Raw genomic sequence first — 18,131 nt, 5'->3', positions numbered from 1 at the left:
ACAATGAACCAAATCAATTCTACTTTGTATTTCATGTCTCTGAAATAGAAGGTTTGCTGAATGCTGCACATAATGTGGGGAGTTCCCTCACTAGCCAGCTAATTTGTCTCAAAAGCCATTTTGTTATATCGACATTTTGAGTAGGTGCGTGTAAGATCTCGCAGTCAGTGTGTCAGAGACAACAGAACTGGACTGTCACAACTAACTGTGGTTGACAGGTAATGAATCTTCACAAAGGTGTTGTCTGAAACCCAAGGTACAGATCAAGGTGAGAAAGGGCTATTCGATGCCATTGAGGCTGCTTCTTCCAGTATGGCATGTGCCAGAGCCCCTTGCTGTTAACACAGCCTTGGGACAGAGACTGAAAGAAGGGCTGTCAAGTCATAGGGCTTAATTCCATTACCCTGGCGGTATTTCAGCAGAATAATTTGGTTAATAAATCGAGTACTTGTACCTAAAATGATGTAATATTAACAACTTGCATTTATGATACAGCTTCACTGAAGTAAAAATATTCCAAAGTGCTTCAAAGCATTATGAAAAGAATTAACACCCAGTTCCATAGGTAACCCAAACTTTGGTCAAAGAAGGAGATTTTAAGGAGCTTGGAGCAGGTTTAGGAGGGAATTGCAGAACTTCATGCCATGGTAGAAGGCACAGCAGCCAATGGAAATCAGGGATGCACAAGAGGCCGGAACTGGGGGAACAGTGTTTTGAGGCTTTAGAGCTACATGTTCTCCAGGAGACAGCGGGGTACTCGGTGGAAAAGGGAAGTTAACCCATTAAGTGATGGAAAAACCTGGTCACAATATCTCAGAAATACAGTCCTTTGGCCCATTGAGTCTGCACTGACACGTGAAAAACACCTGACCTGCCTACCTAATCTCACTTGCCAGCACTTGGCCCATCACCTTGAATGTTAAGACGTACCAAGTGCTCATCCAGGTACTTTTTAAAGGATGTGACGCAACCCACCTCTACCACCCTCCCAGGCAGTGCATTCCAGACCCTCTGGATAAAAAAGTTTTTCCTCAAGTCCCCCCTAAACCTCCTGCCCTTACCTTGAACTTGTATCCACTTGTCCTTCAACTAAGGGGAACAGCTGCTCCCTATCCACCCTGTCCATGCACAAAAGTATTTTAACCCCATAGTAACATTTTAATCCATTAGAGCAACACGGAAATTTAACAGAAACTGATACTGTCACATTGTTATTAAAATGCCATTGCTAACTTTAATTAAGGATAATGCTGAACACAAAAGATGTGTGAACTATTTCTGCTGGGAAAGTGACGGTCTAGTGTTAGGGGGCAGTTAATTCTACAAATCGGATCACAGAAAGATTACGTCAGGGGTTTGAAAACAAATGATGCTAATATTTACGAATACACATTCAGTTTCTCAAAAGCGAAAGGAAACGCTGAAATCAAGTTTTATTTTTTCAAGACTATCAAAGTATTCCACGATCACAATGAAAATGTTGCTCAGCCCTTTTTATCCTATCTCCGTCACTAATAGATTTGAACAGCAGCGCTTCTAAACAGGCAAATACACCACACAGACTCATTTACACCTTAGTATGGATCTAGTTGACATGAACAACAAAATGGACAACTGCAAACCTTTTTGGTACTTATATGAATTTTAATGTAAAAAAAATGCATGTACAAAACTACTATTAGTGCTCCAAATGAGCCAGTTCAATATACAAACATAGATTTCAGAAGCCTTTCAGCCAACTAATTCAACTGGTTGATCTAGTGTTATGACAGTGGAAAAGCAGTAAGGTTTATAATAAAATTATAAATAAATATCAAAATTTATTTCACTGGTATTTACATTTCACTTGCATTTAATGGCGAAGTCCCAATAAAAAAGATACAAAATTACAAAATCTGAATTATGTTTATAAATATTAAGAACCATTAATAATACTTGTTCTGTTGTTCTATACGTGTCTTCACATTGCATCCCCACTATTACCCTCTCACTTCAAGTGCCTTCTGGGTAGTCCAAGTTACAGTTCGCAGCATCAATCTAAAAGGAGGCACAATTAGTCGAGTGAGGCTGGTTGAAGTGCAGATCTCTTTGCAGTTAACCCCTCTCATATGGTGAAGTGCTTCACCATCTCAAGACGGACCAGATAGCATTCTAGCAGAGAATCAATAGCACTTGTTTATACAAGGGATGCAGAGCACGAATGTTAGTTGATGCTGGGATTTAAACTGGAATATACCATCATCAGGGCTCCTGTTCCTTCAAAAGAATGTCAACTCTCTGCATTAGTTAATGACACTACTGTCTCAGAATTAAATGGTCCATCTCATCATAATTGCATGAGCTAAGAAACCTTTACTGTTTGAGAACCACATATATCTTTAAACAGATTTACATAAATCATTATCAGTAGTAAATAGAAGCAATTTAGCTATGCAGTCATGCAACTCCCCATCGACTGCAGGGGTTTAAGGCTGCAACTCATCAGCACCTTCTCAAGGGCAATTAGGGATGGCAATGAATGGCGGCTTAGCCAATGACACCCACAACTCCTGAATTAATAAAAAACTAATGGTGTGCTTTAGTCATTCCATCATGGAACTACAGTAATATCTTCACGTCAAAAATAAACACAAATATTCTTATAATTTATACAACAAATTTAACAATGTTATTCGCATGTAGATGAAATGAAAAATAAAGCACACATATTTTGAAGCATCCTTTAAAAATCTCAGACAAAAGAGAAATTAAAGCTGTTGATAGTTCGGTTTGGTTCTGAGATATATGGACCAGGAATGAACCCCATCAATCCCCTAGCATGTGTTCAATTTCTGATCTCAGCCAGAACAGTGTCAGGAGCCGATCAGTACAAGTGACCTTGATGCAAGAGCGAGGGAAGAAGAAAAAGAACAATAACTGGCTCGAACGCCACTGCTGATCACTAACCAGGAGTCCTGCTGGAATGTGTATACAGATGAACACGTTGTAATGAGAGAGTCGGGCTTTACCCTTCACAGACCTGCCTTCTCATTTTCTCAGCTACCTGGATGGGGTATTGAGAGGCCTGCCAGCCAGGCTGGAGAGTCTAGGTCAAAGTCTCAGGATACGGAGTCGGCCATTTAGGGTGCAGATAGAGGAATGTTCCTGCTGTGAATCTTTGGATATCCCAACCCCTGGAGGGCTGTTGTCAGGTATATTCAAGACAGAGATAGACGGATTTTTAAAGAGAATCAAGGGATGCGGGGATAGGGTGGTAAGTGGAATTCAGGTAGAAGATCAGCCATCTAACTGAATGGCAGAGCAGGCTCAAGGTCATTCTTTGCTCTTACTTTCTCATGCAAAACTGTTCCTGCAAAACTCTCTCTCTCTCAATACAAGTTATTTTTCTTTTATTGCTTTTTGAGATATGGGCACCCCCTGGCAAAAAAAAACAAAAACAGCTTTTATTGCTCATCCTTAATTGCCCTCGAGTGAGCTCACTTTCAGGATCAACAGAAATAAAGGGTGGGAGGGGGGTGAGGTAATTACAGCATGGAGTAAATCTTACCTATGGATCATTTACATTTTCAATAGATTGTTAACAGCAAACATCCAATATAGCCTTTTGCATACAAAATGTTTAGTGCTATGCAATAATGATTTTCATTAGTTGACATGATCAATGTACCCAATGGCCCAAATGTACTGTCTTTCTGAATCATTCCATCCTTGATATCCTTTCAGTAAGTTATGCATCAGAAAAGGATTCATGTTCATGCTGCAATAATAAAAGCCAGAGGCTTGAAAAGATAATGTTCAGGAATGAGCCTTTTTGATCTATAGGTTTAAGAGAAGAACTTATAAAAGCTGTTGAGGGAACAAGACTGGCGCTTACACCTAGAAGTATAAATTCACACTCTACCCAGGTTTGTAGATTAACTGCAGTATGCAAAACCAACAGATCTAGAAAATCAGGAACAGCAGATCTAGAAAATCAGGGACAGCACTTTTTAAAGGCATCACCTACACTGCAGTAAGACTCATCTACTGGGGCAATCTCAGCAACATAACAGAGCAGGAGAATCGTAGAGTATACAGTTCAGAAAGAGACTATTCAGCGCATTGAGTCTGCACCGGCCCTTGGAAAGAGCACCCTACATAAGCCCACCCCTCCACCCTATCCCCACCTAACCCTTTTTGGACACCAAGGGCAATTTAGTATGGCCGATCTACCTGACCTGCACCCCTTTTTTGGACTGTGGGAGGAAACCGGAGCACCCGGAGGAAACCCACGCAGACACGGGGAGAACTTGCAGACTCCGGACAGACCGTGACCCAAGGTGGGAATCGAGCCTGGGACCCTGGAGCTGTGACACCCATGTCCTCTACATGTTGATATTTCACTGCTGGAGTGTTTTGCTGTTGCAGTGATTGCAATCGCACATGCTCCTTGGGGAAGGTTGACACTGAAAATGTTGAAAGAGCAGTTTAACCAGCTGATTTGTTCAGGCCAATGGTGAAGATAGATTTCCTCCTAGTGGATTTTCAGCCTTTAATTTTATTGGAATTATGCCTGCAATTAATGAGTCCTAGCCATGTTAGATCTAGGAGGAAGGAAAGCAATAGTATTTCCTCTCCCATTCATCACTGTGAACACTGAGATAAGTTGGCACAACAAATGGAATGTATACATAAAATTGCAAATCGTTGAATCACTTAACTGGAAATGTAGTTATAGGTATTGGGACAAATTTCATATTTATAAATTCAGAGTCTGGTAAATTGGACTGGAATTGTGGGGGGGGGGGGGGGTGCATTTGCCACAAATTGCTCTTGTGGAATCATTCCGTCATTCAGATTTAAAACCATTATTTATTCACTTTTATTTATTTTTTAAGAAATAAATTTACAGTACCCAATTTCTTTTTCCATTATGGGGCAATTTAGTGTTGCCAATCACCTAGACTGCGCATCTTTGAGTTGTGGGGGTGAGACCCACGCAAACACGGGGGAAACGTACAAACGCCACACAGACAGTAACCCAGGGCCAGGATCAACCCGTGTCCTCAACGCTGAGGCAGCAGCGCTAACCATTGCGCCACCGTGCTGCCCCTGCACTTTCATTTACTTTGATATTCACTCACTAGTAAGGATGGTGGCTGACTAGAATGGCTCTAGCAACTTCCTACTGACTTCTTATTGAACCTGCAGTCAAATATGGATGCAATTATTTTAAAAAGCAGGGACTCCCTCAGGCAACAAGTCCATAGTACGTCAGTCCTTCATTCAGGCATTTTTCTAGTCCTCCAAATCTTTTTACAATCAAGTAATTATTGAAGCAGATTACGCAAACATTAACAAAAATTTATTTGCTAGATTGTAAAGAGCAACCTCAGTTTATAGCAATATGATTCTACTCTAAAACACTATTTCAAACATGACACCCCCCCCCCCCGTGTCTAGTTTCAGTACAAATGCTGTTAACCTGATCAGCACTGGGATTTTTACATTAAAATTAAATGTCTACAAATGGCATTACTATAGTTATCACTGCACACAAATAACAATTGTTTCCATGTATTTATTTGCAATTTTCATATCTGCACCTAAAACACATCAGAATCTGGTCCATTGGTAAATATTAAGTGTAATCGTCACAGATACTGGCAATTTAATGTTCCATCCATTGCAGTCTAAGGGTCTTGTCACAGCATTCATTCCACTTTGCAAATGTCTGTCATTTTACCTTGTCACGCAGGAGTACAATTTAGTGAATTGATTTTCTCCAATATTAGAGCGAAGAACCATCCTGCAAAAAATTATTGTATCATTATTATTTAGTCAGAAAAGTTTTAAATCAGTGTGGAGTTTGCACATTCTCCCCACGTTTGCATAGGTTTCACCCCCACAACCCAAAGATGTGCAGGTTAGGAAGATTGGCCATGCTAAATTGCCCCTAAAATTGGAAAAAAAAAATTGGGTACTCTAAATTTATTTTTAAAAATAATAAAAAGTTTTAAATTTGGATCCAAATTTACATTGAATGGTGCAACCTGACCTGAAATATGCCCTTAACCAGATAGTTATTTTCCCATAATCTTGTGATTCTGACAATTAAAAAAAATAAATGTAATGAAATAGTATTAAACAGTCACAAGTGTCGGGTAATAGGTTTTACTCCCCACTCAAGAAAGTGTCCCATCTCAAGCTATTGTGCTGTATTAACAGTGGAGTGAAGGTTGGATTTCACTACATGAATTGAGGTGGCCTTCATTCTTCTTTACAAGTCTCACGTAAGGAACTTAGCAAATGTTTTTTTTACGAATTCAAAGCTAAGCTATTGGATTGCTCATCTACCAATATAGGGCAGGATTTACCGACCAACCAGCTGCGTGTTTCTCAGCGGCGGATGTGGCCCGCCAGCGGGATCTACCAACCCCACCATCGTCAACTGGATTTCACGGTGACTGCACCCTTCATCGCCCGGAAACATGTGCACTAGCATGGGACCGGAATATCCCACTGGTGTGTACAGTCGGTAGATGGTGCTTAATTTTTAAAAAATGTTTCCAATTAAGGGGCATTTTAGCATGGCTGATCTACCTACCCTGCACATCTTTATGTTGTGGGGGCGAGACCCACGCAGACATGGGGAGAATGTGCAAACTCCACACGGACAGTGACCCGGAGGCAGGATCGAACCCGGGTCCTTGGCCACGTGAGGCAGCAGTGCTAACCGTGCCGCCCAGGTCCCGCTCATAATTAACAAAAAATTCTAAAAGATTTGTGAAGTGCGACAGGTGACTTCTAAGCCAATACTGACCAAAAAACTGGAATCTGAGCTAATTAAATCAGCACTGATAAAATCACCCAAACTACCTATTCCGCTAAATAAAAAGCTCAATGCCATTTAGCAATTAACAACAATATACCAACAGCTGCTGGTGATTTTAGACTAAATTTGTGCTAAATAATTTTAAATGTGGTGGTGATATTTTCTCAAAAATAAATTGTATTATTTATTGAACAATTCCCTTTCCAAAACTAGAGGCATCAAAACGTATCTTCAATGTCACAGTTAATTGAAAGGCATGGAATAAATATAACTGGAAAGGTGGGGCACGATTAAAGCCCCCCTCCCCCCCCCCCCACACACAAAAAAAAATCCCATTTTGGGCATGTTTAGTGGGGTCTTTCTCGGTGCCTTCAGCCGGGAAACACCCGGCTAAACACGCCTGACACGGGACTCGGTTTCATTTCCGTAAAATCGCGACAAATGTTTGATTCTGAATGCTTTCTGGAGTTACCTCACAAGCCATTCAGTTGGCGAGGCAACTAGGAATAAACAATAAATGTCACCTTGATGGTGTTATCTATTTTGTGAGAACAAAGAATTTTTCTTCAAGCCAAATGTAATAATTACAAATCACAGAAATAGAGGTTCCAGTGGAATTTGAACACTGAACAGCCCCTTAACGGTTACTTACTGTTCTTCACAATATAACCTCAATCCTTTTCTTGTGATGGCAGATGGGAAACGGATATCACATTGACCTTGCTATAAATTTACAATATTTTTCCCTCGGAGTTCACACAAGAATTACACAGTTTAGAGGTGGGCAGTACAGTGGAATTCATTCATTTATAAATAAAATTGCTGATTTCAGGTTCCATTATTTAGCAATTAACTGTTTTCCATTCAACCTTTGCAAACAGTTTACCACTTCAATAAGTCCTATCCGGTGGCACAGTGGGTAGCACTGTTGCTTTACAGCACCAGGGACTCGGGTTCGATTCCCGGCCTGGGTCACTGTCTGTGTGGCGTCTGCACGTTCTCCCAGTGTCTGCGTGGGTTTCCTCCGGGTGCCCCGGTTTCCTCCCACAAATCCCGAAAGACGAGCTTGTTAGGTGAATTGGACATTTTGAATTCGCCCTCAGTGCATCCGAATAGGCACCGGACTGTGGCGACTAGGGAATTTTCACAGTAACTTCATTGAAGTGTTAATGTAAGCCTACTTGTGACACTAATAAAGATTATTATATTATTATTAAGTCCTCATTTAGCTAAAGCTTCAGAATCAAGACATTTTAAACCACATGTCACTTTAAATCCCATGGGTAAAATATTCAGAATGTCCAATTCACCTAACAAGCACGTCTTTTGGGACTTGTGGGAGGAAACCGGAGCACACGGAGGAAACCTACGCAGACACAGGGAGAATGTGCAGACTCCACACAGACAGTGACCCAAGCTGGGAATCGAACCTGTGACACTGAACTGTGCTACCGTGCCGCCCACTAAAAGCAGCTTACAAAGATTTACCTCTCTGATTTTGTTTAGAAAGTGACGAGAGGTTACAGTAAGTAATGTAGGTCAAATTGGTTTAGGTTCCCATTTCCTTTCTTGAAACTGTCCAATGTAATTACAATTGTTGTATAAATAAATAAGATAGTAATTTAAGACCATAAGACATAGGAGCGGAAGTAAAGCCATTCGGCCCATCGCGTACACTCCACCATTCAATCATGGCTGATTTCAACTCCATTTACCCGCGCTCTCTCCATAGCCCTTAATTCCTCGAGAAATCAAGCATGTATCAACTTCTGTCTTAAAGACACTCAACGTCCCGGCCTCCACCGCCCTCTGTGGCAATGAATTCCACAGACCCACCACTCTCTGGCTGAAGAAATTTCTCCTCATCTCTGTTCTAAAGTGACTCCCTTTTATTCTAAGGCTGTGCCCCAGGTACTAGTCTCCCCTGCTAATGGAAACAACTTCCCTACGTCCACCCTATCTGAGCCATTCATTATCTTGTAAGTTTCTATTAGATCTCCCCTCAACCTCCTAAACTCCAATGAATATAATCCCAGGATCCTCAGACGTTCATCGTATGTTAGGCCTACCATTCCTGGGATCATCCGTGTGAATCTCCGCTGGACCCGCTCCAGTGCCAGTATGTCCTTCCTGAGGCGTGGGGCCCAAAATCGCTCACAGTATTCTAAATGGGGCCTAACTAGTGCTTTATAAAGCTTCAGAAGTACATCCCTGCTTTTATATTCCAAGCCTCTTGAGATGAATGACAACATTGCATTTGCTTTCTTAATTACGGACTCAATCTGCAAGTTTACCTTTAGAGAATCCTGGACTAGGACTCCCAAGTCCCTTTGCACTTCAGCATTATGAATTTTGTCACCGTTTAGAAAATAGTCCATGCCTCTATTCTTTTTTCCAAAGTGCAAGACCTCGCACTTGCCCACGTTGAATTTCATCAGCCATTTCTTGGACCATTCTCCTAAACTGTCTAAATCTTTCTGCAGCCTCCCCACCTCCTCAATACTACCTGCCCCTCCACCTATCTTTGTATCATCGGCAAACTTAGCCAGAATGCCCCCAGTCCCGTCATCTAGATTGTTAATATATAAAGAGAACAGCTGTGGCCCCAACACTGAAGCCTGCGGGACACCACTCGTCACCGGTTGCCATTCCGAAAAAGAACCTTTTATCCTAACTCTCTGCCTTCTGCCTGACAGCCAATCGTCAATCCATGTTAGTACCTTGTCTCGAATACCATGGGCCCTTATTTTACTCAGCAGTCACCCGTGAGGCACCTTATCAAAGGCCTTTTGGAAGTCAAGATAGATAACATCCATTGGCTCTCCTTGGTCTAACCTATTTGTTATCTCTTCAAAGAATTTAGTGATACACACCTTGAATATTACTGAAAAGAGACTTGTTGCCAAAGCTTTTCATCTTATACACATCAGAACAAACACAAGAATGCCAAATTTAAATGATCAAAAAAATTTATACAACAGGAGAAAAGGGTGCTGATAGGCTGGCAAGTCAACTCTGACGAGCTGCAGTGTTGACACGGAGAAATCAATAGGGAACTAAAGACTCCCCAAGCTCCCCAAAAAGGCGCAAGGCTTGAACATATTCCTTTTGTTTTCAGAGAATGGGTCCCTGTGTATGAATGTACGTCACTTCCAGAAAGCCATGTTACGAGCTTGACTGATTGTCAGATTGGTTGTTAGTTTAGTTATGAGCGCACTCAGGATTGTTCAAAGATCAGTGGGAGACTAGAGGACTGGGAAATCTTTAGGGGGCAACAGAAAGCTACTAAAAAAGCTATAAAGAGTAAGATAGATTATGAGAGTAAACTTGCTCAGAATATAAAAACAGATAGTAAATGTTTCTACAAATACATAAAACAAAAAAGAGTGGCTAAGGTAAATATTGGTCCTTTAGAGGATGAGAAGGGAGATTTAATAATGGGAGATGAGGAAATGGCTGAGGAACTGAACAGGTTTTTTGGGTCGGTCTTCACAGTGGAAGACACAAATAACATGCCAGTGACTGATGGAAATGAGGCTATGACAGGTGAGGACCTTGAGAGGATTGATATCACCAAGGAGGTAGTGATGGGCAAGCTAATGGGGCTAAAGGTAGACAAGTCTCCTGGCCCTGATAGAATGCATCCCAGAGTGCTAAAAGAGATGGCTAGGGAAATTGCAAATGCACTAGCGATAATTTACCAAAATTCACTAGACTCTGGGGTGGTCCCGGCGGATTGGAAATTAGCAAACGTGACACCACTGTTTAAAAAAGGAGGTAGGCAGAAAGTGGGTAATTATAGGCCAGTGAGCTTAACTTTGGTAGTGGGGAAGATGCTGGAATCTATCATCAAGGAAGAACTAGCGAGGCATCTGGATGGAAATTGTCCCATTGGACAGACGCAGCATGGGTTCATAAAGGGCAGGTCGTGCCTAACTAATTTAGTGGAATTTTTTGAGGACATTAACAGTGCGGTAGATAACGGGGAGCCAATGGATGTGGTATATCTGGATTTCCAGAAAGCCTTTGACAAGGTGCCACACAAAAGGTTGTTGCATAAGATAAAGATGCATGGCATTAAGGGGAAAGTAGGAGCATGGATAGAGGATTGGTTAATTAATAGAAAGCAAAGAGTGGGGATTAATGGGTGTTTCTCTGGTTGGCAATCAGTAGCTAGTGGTGTCCCTCAGGGATCAGTGTTGGGCCCACAACTGTTCACAATTTACATAGATGATTTGGAGTTGGGGACCAAGGGCAATGTGTCCAGGTTTGCAGACGACACTAAGATAAGTGGTAAAGCAAAAAGTGCAGAGAATACTGGAAGTCTGCAGAGGGATTTGGACAGGCTAAGTGAATGGGCTAGGGTCTGGCAGATGGAATACAGTGTTGACAAATGTGAGGTTATCCATTTTGGTAAGAACGGCAAAAGGGATTATTATTTAAATGATAAAAAATTAAAACATGCTGCTGTGCAGAGAGATCTGGGTGTGCTAGTGCATGAGTCGCAGAAAGTTGGTTTTCAGGTGCAACAGGTGATTCAGAAGGCAAATGGAATTTTGTCCTTCATTGCTAGAGGGATGGAGTTTAAGACTAGGGAGGTTATGCTGCAATTGTATAAGGTGTTAGTGAGGCCACACCTGGAGTATTGTGTTCAGTTTTGGTCTCCTTACTTGAGAAAGGACGTACTGGCACTGGAGGGTGTGCAGAGGAGATTCACTAGGTTAATCCCAGAGCTGAAGGGGTTGGATTACGAGGAGAGGTTGAGTAGATTGGGACTGTACTCGTTGGAATTTAGAAGGATGAGGGGGGATCTTATAGAAACATAAGATTATGAAGGGAATAGATAGGATAGATGCGGGCAGGTTGTTTTCACTGGCGGGTGAAAGCAGAACTAGGGGGCATAGCCTCAAAATAAGGGGAAGTAGATTTAGGACTGAGTTTAGGAGGAACATCTTCACCCAAAGGGTTGTGAATCTATGGAATTCCTTGCCCAGTGAAGCAGTAGAGGCTCCTTCATTAAATGTTTTTAAGATAAAGATAGATAGTTTTTTGAAGAATAAAGGGATTAAGGGTTATGGTGTTCGGGCCGGAAAGTGGAGCTGAGTCCACAAAAGATCAGCCATGATCTCATTGAATGGTGGAGCAGGCTCGAGGGGCCAGATGGCCTACTCCTGCTCCTAGTTCTTATGTTCTTATGTTCAGCAAGTGCTGTCCAATTGGGGAGTCACATCTAACTGTAGATATTTTGGGTTTTGCAAGTGTGGTCTGGTTGAGTGCAGCCTGCAGTCTGCCTATTGTGAACCAACAAAGGAACACGCTGATTGATTTGATCAGCCAATCACAGAGTTGTTTGGCGTACATGTTTCTCTTTTCAGCAATGTACAAACAAGTAAAACTCAAATAGTTAGATAAATTGTTCATATTTGAGCAGTTCAGTATTTACCACATCACGGTTCAAGTCTGTAATTTCTCCTTCAAAATAAACTCCTGGGTCAAGGGTTCAGGATTCTCGAACCTGTGAACATCCCCCTTCCCCCATCTCTTCCCCTCCCCACCCCCCTCTCTTTACCTCCCCTCCCACCAGTTTTGTAAGGAATCCTTCTTCTACCAAGACAAGACAGTCAAATTGTCACGGCTAAATCATTTAGTCAATGTTTTCACAATGCTGCATTTCTCATCTTTTAAAATGAAAAAATAAAATGTACAGGTAATTTAACATTTGATTTTACATCAAATTTCCTTTTTATTTTGTACAAAAGACTTACACAATCTTTCTGAAGGCACAACGGTACTTCTATGTTGAAGACTGCATAAAACATGCAGGTTTGAGACATTTGAGGTCCATATCCGGTTATATTTGGGTACATTATTGCAGCAGTGTTGGGGGAGGAGGTCCTTCCAAGCATGTCAGGTGGCTGAGGGCTTAAATACTCACTTTCAGATTGTTTTCCTTTTCAACCTGGCTGGCAGCACGGTAGCATTGTGGATAGCACAATTGCTTCACAGCTCCAGGGTCCCAGGTTCGATTCCCCACTGGGTCACTGTCTGTGCGGAGTCTACACATCCTCTCCGTGTGTGCGTGGGTTTCCTCCGGGTGCTCCGGTTTCCTCCCACAGTCCAAAGATGTGCAGGTTAGGTGGATTGGCCATGATAAATTGCCCTTAGTGTCCAAAATTGCCCTTAGTGTTGGGTGGGGTTACTGGGTTATGGGGATAGGGTGGAGGTGTTGACCTTGGGTAGGGTGCTCTTTCCAAGAGCCGGTGCAGACTCGATGGGCCGAATGGCCTCCTTCTGCACTGTAAATTCTATGAAACCATGGCAGTAAATTGAAATGTTCATCAGCAACAGTTTCTCCACGATTTGACACATGGCTTGGTGGCTAATCTGGAAAATGACGCCCTGCAAATTTTCACTCTCTCTGGAACAGGTCTGATCCCTGACAAGGGAAACTGACGTGGCGAGAGCTTGACAGGCTGATGTAAAGTAACTCATCATTATCTGTGCACACTGTGACATCTGAATGATCTTGCAATTCCACAGGAGTAAAATACACTTATGGTCCAATTTAAGGCAAAAATCATCCACGAAAGGGGGATGGACACCATTTTATACGTGTATAGACACACACACACACACATACATCATACAACACGCTAATTCTTATACTTCAAATCATGAAGTTGTTTATCATTTCTGCAGTGTAGATGCTAATTTATCGATGGCTCTTTTTTGCTCAAGAAGTACCGCGTCAGAGGTTGGTTTCTCCATTTATCTTTGAATATAAGAAATAATTTTGTGCAACCCCACTTACCCTTGCAGTGCTATTGCTGTTAGCACCGGATGATAAGCCAAGAGGAAGCTGAGTGCTACGCTCCAGGCTCGCGACCATCTGTCGGGATTCAGCCAGAAGACGTTGCAGTTTAGTCGTTGGTGAACAGCCGTCTCGATAACTCTTTAGAGAATTTGACAAGCCTCATTAATTTGCATTAACACAAAGGCATATTATCCAGTAGCTCTTAGAAGATATTGAGCACAACAAATGCAAATTAATTTGCAATAATCGATACGGTTTGCTCTAACAAAAATAAAGTGCACAACACGTGAGAATAAATAGCTTGCTAGCTTGGCAAGGATAACTGGCATGTTTCTGAAATACAAGGATTCCAATAAAAACTTAGCTACTATAAATGATCACTGAAACGTTTGACAAAGTAAAAATAATTATCTGGGGCATCCCCTCATGCCACCCTCCTGTTTAACAAAGTATGAAAAATGCCTCCAGAAGCCATGTTTTCAGTAGTTACTTTTAGCATAGGGCAGCACGGTAGCATAGCGGTTAGCGCAATTGCTTCACAGCTCCAGGGTCCCAGGTTCGATTCCCAGCTGGGTCACTGTCTGTGCGGAGTCTGCACGTTCTCCCCGTGTGTGCGTGGGTTTCCTCCGGGTGCTCCGGTTTCCTCCCACAGTCCAAAGATGTGCAGGTTAGGTGGATTGGCCGTGATAAATTGCCCTTAGTGTCCAAAATTGCCCTTAGCGTTGGTTGAGTGGGGTTACTGGGTTATGGGGATAGGGTGGTGTGGGCTTGGGTGGGGTGCTCTTTCCAAGAGCCGGTGCAGACTCGATGGGCCGAATGGCCTCCTTCTGCACTGTAAATTCTATGATTACCTATGATTAGCATGTAGTACGTACACATGTAGGTCAAATTCAACAGAGTGCAAGGCCTTTTCAGATGCAAAAAGTAGGATATTCACAGCCATGTATTCTGACAAAGCGTCTACGCTTGAAGCATTACCCCACTTTTCTGTCCATTGCTTTTGCTCAACTTTCATGAGCATTTCCAGCATTTCACCTTTTTACCAGATGCTTTTCTTTTTTGCTTATTAACCGATCCTTGTTGGGCGGACTCATTGTTGTATAATAATGAATCATTCAGGAAGTACTGTTTTGCAGATTTCCATATAGACCTTTTAAGGTTGCCATTCCATTGGATTGCTATGGCTAACCAACAGTATACTTTTAAATAATAATTTATTTGCATCGTAATGGTTATGGATACCAGTGATGGCAAAAACTCACTGATTATAATTGTTTCCTCTTCTTGGATAAATCTTCAACTTACATTATTAGCAGACACTCTTTCACTGTCCTCATTAGCGCTCAGCCTCATTGGTGAAACTGAGTCACCGTGGAGGCTGCTCTTTGCCCGTGACCTTTCTCGGATTGGTGAGGAATTCATGGAACGTAGTGGTGACTCCAGACTAAAGGTGTTCAATTCCACCCTTTCCTCACTATAGATGGTATAGGAAGAATAACACGCAAAGGATGTTAATGTTTCAAAGCTATTGAGTTTTATCTATTTCTCATATATCAACTCACAAATCAAAAAATGGGAAATAATGCAGCTTGAAAACCAGCTGGAAAAATTTGTAACTGCAAAACAATGCTTGGTCAGGTTCCCCTAGCTAACTTTTTTTTAAAAAGCACTGGCTTCAATTTTTTGGTCTCCAATTTTCCCTTATTATCTGTGAAAAGGCGGTGACAAATTATAGAGTATAACTCCGCACAGGAACCTACTATTCGAATACCTAATACTCGCTGATTATGTACGAGCCTAGACACCATCAATAGGCTATTCAAACATAGAGCGAAATGGCTTTCAACCCCAATCTTTTCCTCACCCAATGCTTCCCAAATGTACTTCGCAAAAGTCATTATGTGCTTAAGATTCTACAGTGCAGCTTGGGCTCATAACCTTCTAAAAGTATGAGCTTAGTTTGATCTTTAAAAAAGTGAGCAATCAAAAAACTCCAAATTGTAGCATTCTCCCACCCAATTAATGTATAGAGAATGAAACAGTGCATCAGCAAAATACAGAAAAGTGGTACGTATCGAACAGAACCCAAATACATGCAAAACATTTGGTCTGCAAACTTCTACTTCTGATGCGTTTCAGAATCCTACTGGGGTTCAAGATTCAAAACAAAACTAATCCCCCATTTCTCTGCAATTGATAATTGCCCTTTTAATTCTTAAGACTTTAAAAAAAAAAAACTGACATTCCCGCACCTCTTTTTTCCTACACTAGTAGGACTGTCTAACCCATGGGATGATCCTGAACCATCATTTAGGTACAGCCACCACAAGTCCTTTACATCTACAGCTGGCTGATAAATCTTCATCCAATCTTGTTCAGAGCTTGTGGGCTCCTGGTCAGTTTCATTCTTGGTATGAGGTCGAGACATGTCTTCACGAATTCTGCAATCACTTAGTTCATTACTGTATTTATCCTCCATTTTATGATTATCTGAAGTCTTTGTTGCTTCTTTTGATGACATTATAGAAGTTACACTTGACTTTGAACAAAGAGTGTAATGATTGTCCACTGTGGTTAAGTTGCCTTTGCAAGAACTGCTACAGGAAGGACTGTGATGATCAATGTTTGCATAAGCCATATTATTATATGATTCCATACATTCTGTGGTATTGATATCAGAAGGTCCTTCAAATCTCCACCTCTGCTTCCTTGACATTTGCTGCAAATTGTCATCTCTTGCCTGAGGTGAGAAGCAATTGTTTGCGGTTGTATATTTGGAGCTTTGCTTTGGTATAACATATTTTGTAGGTTTTTTATTAGAATCATTAACATTAGTCTGTAGAGTATAGCTCTTGAATGCCAGATTTCCATTAGAAGTCTGATCAAAGTCAGTGGGAAAGAAAGTTTGAGCATTTGCACATTCAGACGAGGTATAATTTCTGAGAGTGTTGCCCACTTCTGTGGCCAATAAATAGCCGTGCTCTTTGGTATTATTTGAAACTAATTCATCATTGAAGTTCTGCATTGACTTCATGGTTTCTTCTTTCTGCCTGTTGGTCATGATATCTTTGCTGGCTTCCTTTTTCCATTTTCTAATGACCACATCAGTTTTGCGTTCCTGTCCCTCTATCTCATTCTGTCCATCCCTGCTCTGTGTCATAGAGTTGGAATCTGAGAGAAGTCTACTAGAACTTAGATAAGAAAGAAAAAAATGTACTTCAAACAGAAACAATGGCAAGACCTTGTGATTAACTTTTCACAGTCCTTTTATTGAATTTTTCAAGTGTTAATATTGCACAATTCTTCAAAAAGTCAATTGGTGCTGAAAGGCAAATTAGAACATCTGCATTTGTCATTATATTGTCAATTCTGGGGCGGGTTTTCAGCTTGATTTTTGTTTCAGGAACATTACACAGAACATACAAATTGGAATTGTCAAATCAGGACAGAAGCACGTAGATTTGGTAGTATCTTGATCTCAAGTTTTCAATTTGCACCGACATTCAATGTCTATTACATGCTAATATTAAACCAGTTTTCCCACTTGCATGACAGGAAGTTCTAATATACATCATAATAAGTAAACCAGAATCATTCCCCATTTATTGTTTGAAAGACATTTTCTTCCTTTTTTATTTACAGTACCCAATTTTTTTTTTCCAATTAATGGGCAATCCACCTATCCTGCACATCCTTTTGGGTTGTGAGGGTGAGACCCACACAGACACGGGGAGAATGTGCAAACTCCACATGGATAGTGACCCGGGGCGGGGATCGAACCCGGGTCCTCGGTGCCGTGAGGCAGCAGCGCTAACCACTGCGCCACTGTGCTGTCTCATGAAAGACATTTTCTACAATCTTATGTAGATAGTTGAAATTACAAAAACTAGTTACGTCTTAATTATAATTGATAAATATATAATCATTTAATGGACAATTGGCTTCAGGATCCAGGAAGAAAAATATCAAAGCAGGTTCCCTTTCCCAGTTGCTGTCCAGAGATCACTGCTAGAAAGTGTAAGTGTGGATAGCAATTGAGGACAGAATGGTGCTCCTGAAGGAAGGTTGAACAGGTTGAGACAATAATCATTGGAGTTTATAAGAACAAGAGGTGATCTTATTGAAACATGCAAGATCTTGAGGGGACTTGATAGGGTGGATACCCAGAGGGGTTTCCTTTTGTGGAAGAGACTAAATCTAGGGGATATAGTTTTTTAAAAAGACAGCAATGAGGATATTTTCTCTCAAGTGGGTCCTTAGTCTGTGAAATTCTCTTCTCCAGAAAGTAGTGATGGCTGGGTCTGTAAACCTATTCAAGGCCGAGTTACACAGATATTTGATACACAGGGGTTATAGGAGGGCCGACAAGAAGGTAGAGCTGAGACCACAACCGGATCAGCCATGATCAAATTAACTGGCTGAGCAGGCTCGAAGGAACAAATGGCTTAATCCTGCTCCTAAATCCTATGCTCTTATGAACATAGACATATGAAAAATGAAGTG

At 41.4% G+C, this 18,131-nt stretch overlaps 1 protein-coding gene across 8 annotated transcripts in view; it reads right to left on the bottom strand.

The window, feature by feature from the left end:
- Window positions 1-1,629: 1,629 nt before the first annotated feature.
- ccdc62 (coiled-coil domain containing 62) overlaps window positions 1,630-18,131 on the bottom strand; it is a 102,195-nt gene continuing 85,693 nt past the window's right edge. For 6 of the 8 annotated variants that reach the window (XM_072495646.1, XM_072495666.1, XM_072495636.1 and 3 more), the window contains 4 exons: window positions 15,881-16,819; window positions 14,934-15,102; window positions 13,626-13,766; window positions 5,547-5,788 (listed from right to left, as the gene is read on the bottom strand). In XM_072495646.1, the coding sequence (XP_072351747.1) occupies window positions 5,771-5,788; window positions 13,626-13,766; window positions 14,934-15,102; window positions 15,881-16,819 (1,267 nt within the window). In that variant the 3' untranslated portion in view covers window positions 5,547-5,770. Of the gene's footprint in view, window positions 3,758-5,546; window positions 5,789-13,625; window positions 13,767-14,933; window positions 15,103-15,880; window positions 16,820-18,131 lie in introns of those variants that run through there. The other 2 variants (XM_072495618.1, XM_072495626.1) reach the window with 2 other exon arrangements.

Source organism: Scyliorhinus torazame, chromosome 1 (assembly GCF_047496885.1).
Source record: "Scyliorhinus torazame isolate Kashiwa2021f chromosome 1, sScyTor2.1, whole genome shotgun sequence".
NCBI lineage: Eukaryota > Metazoa > Chordata > Chondrichthyes > Carcharhiniformes > Scyliorhinidae > Scyliorhinus > Scyliorhinus torazame.
The sequence above is the reverse complement of the archived record's forward strand: the minus strand, read 5'-3'. Positions and strand labels throughout refer to the sequence as shown.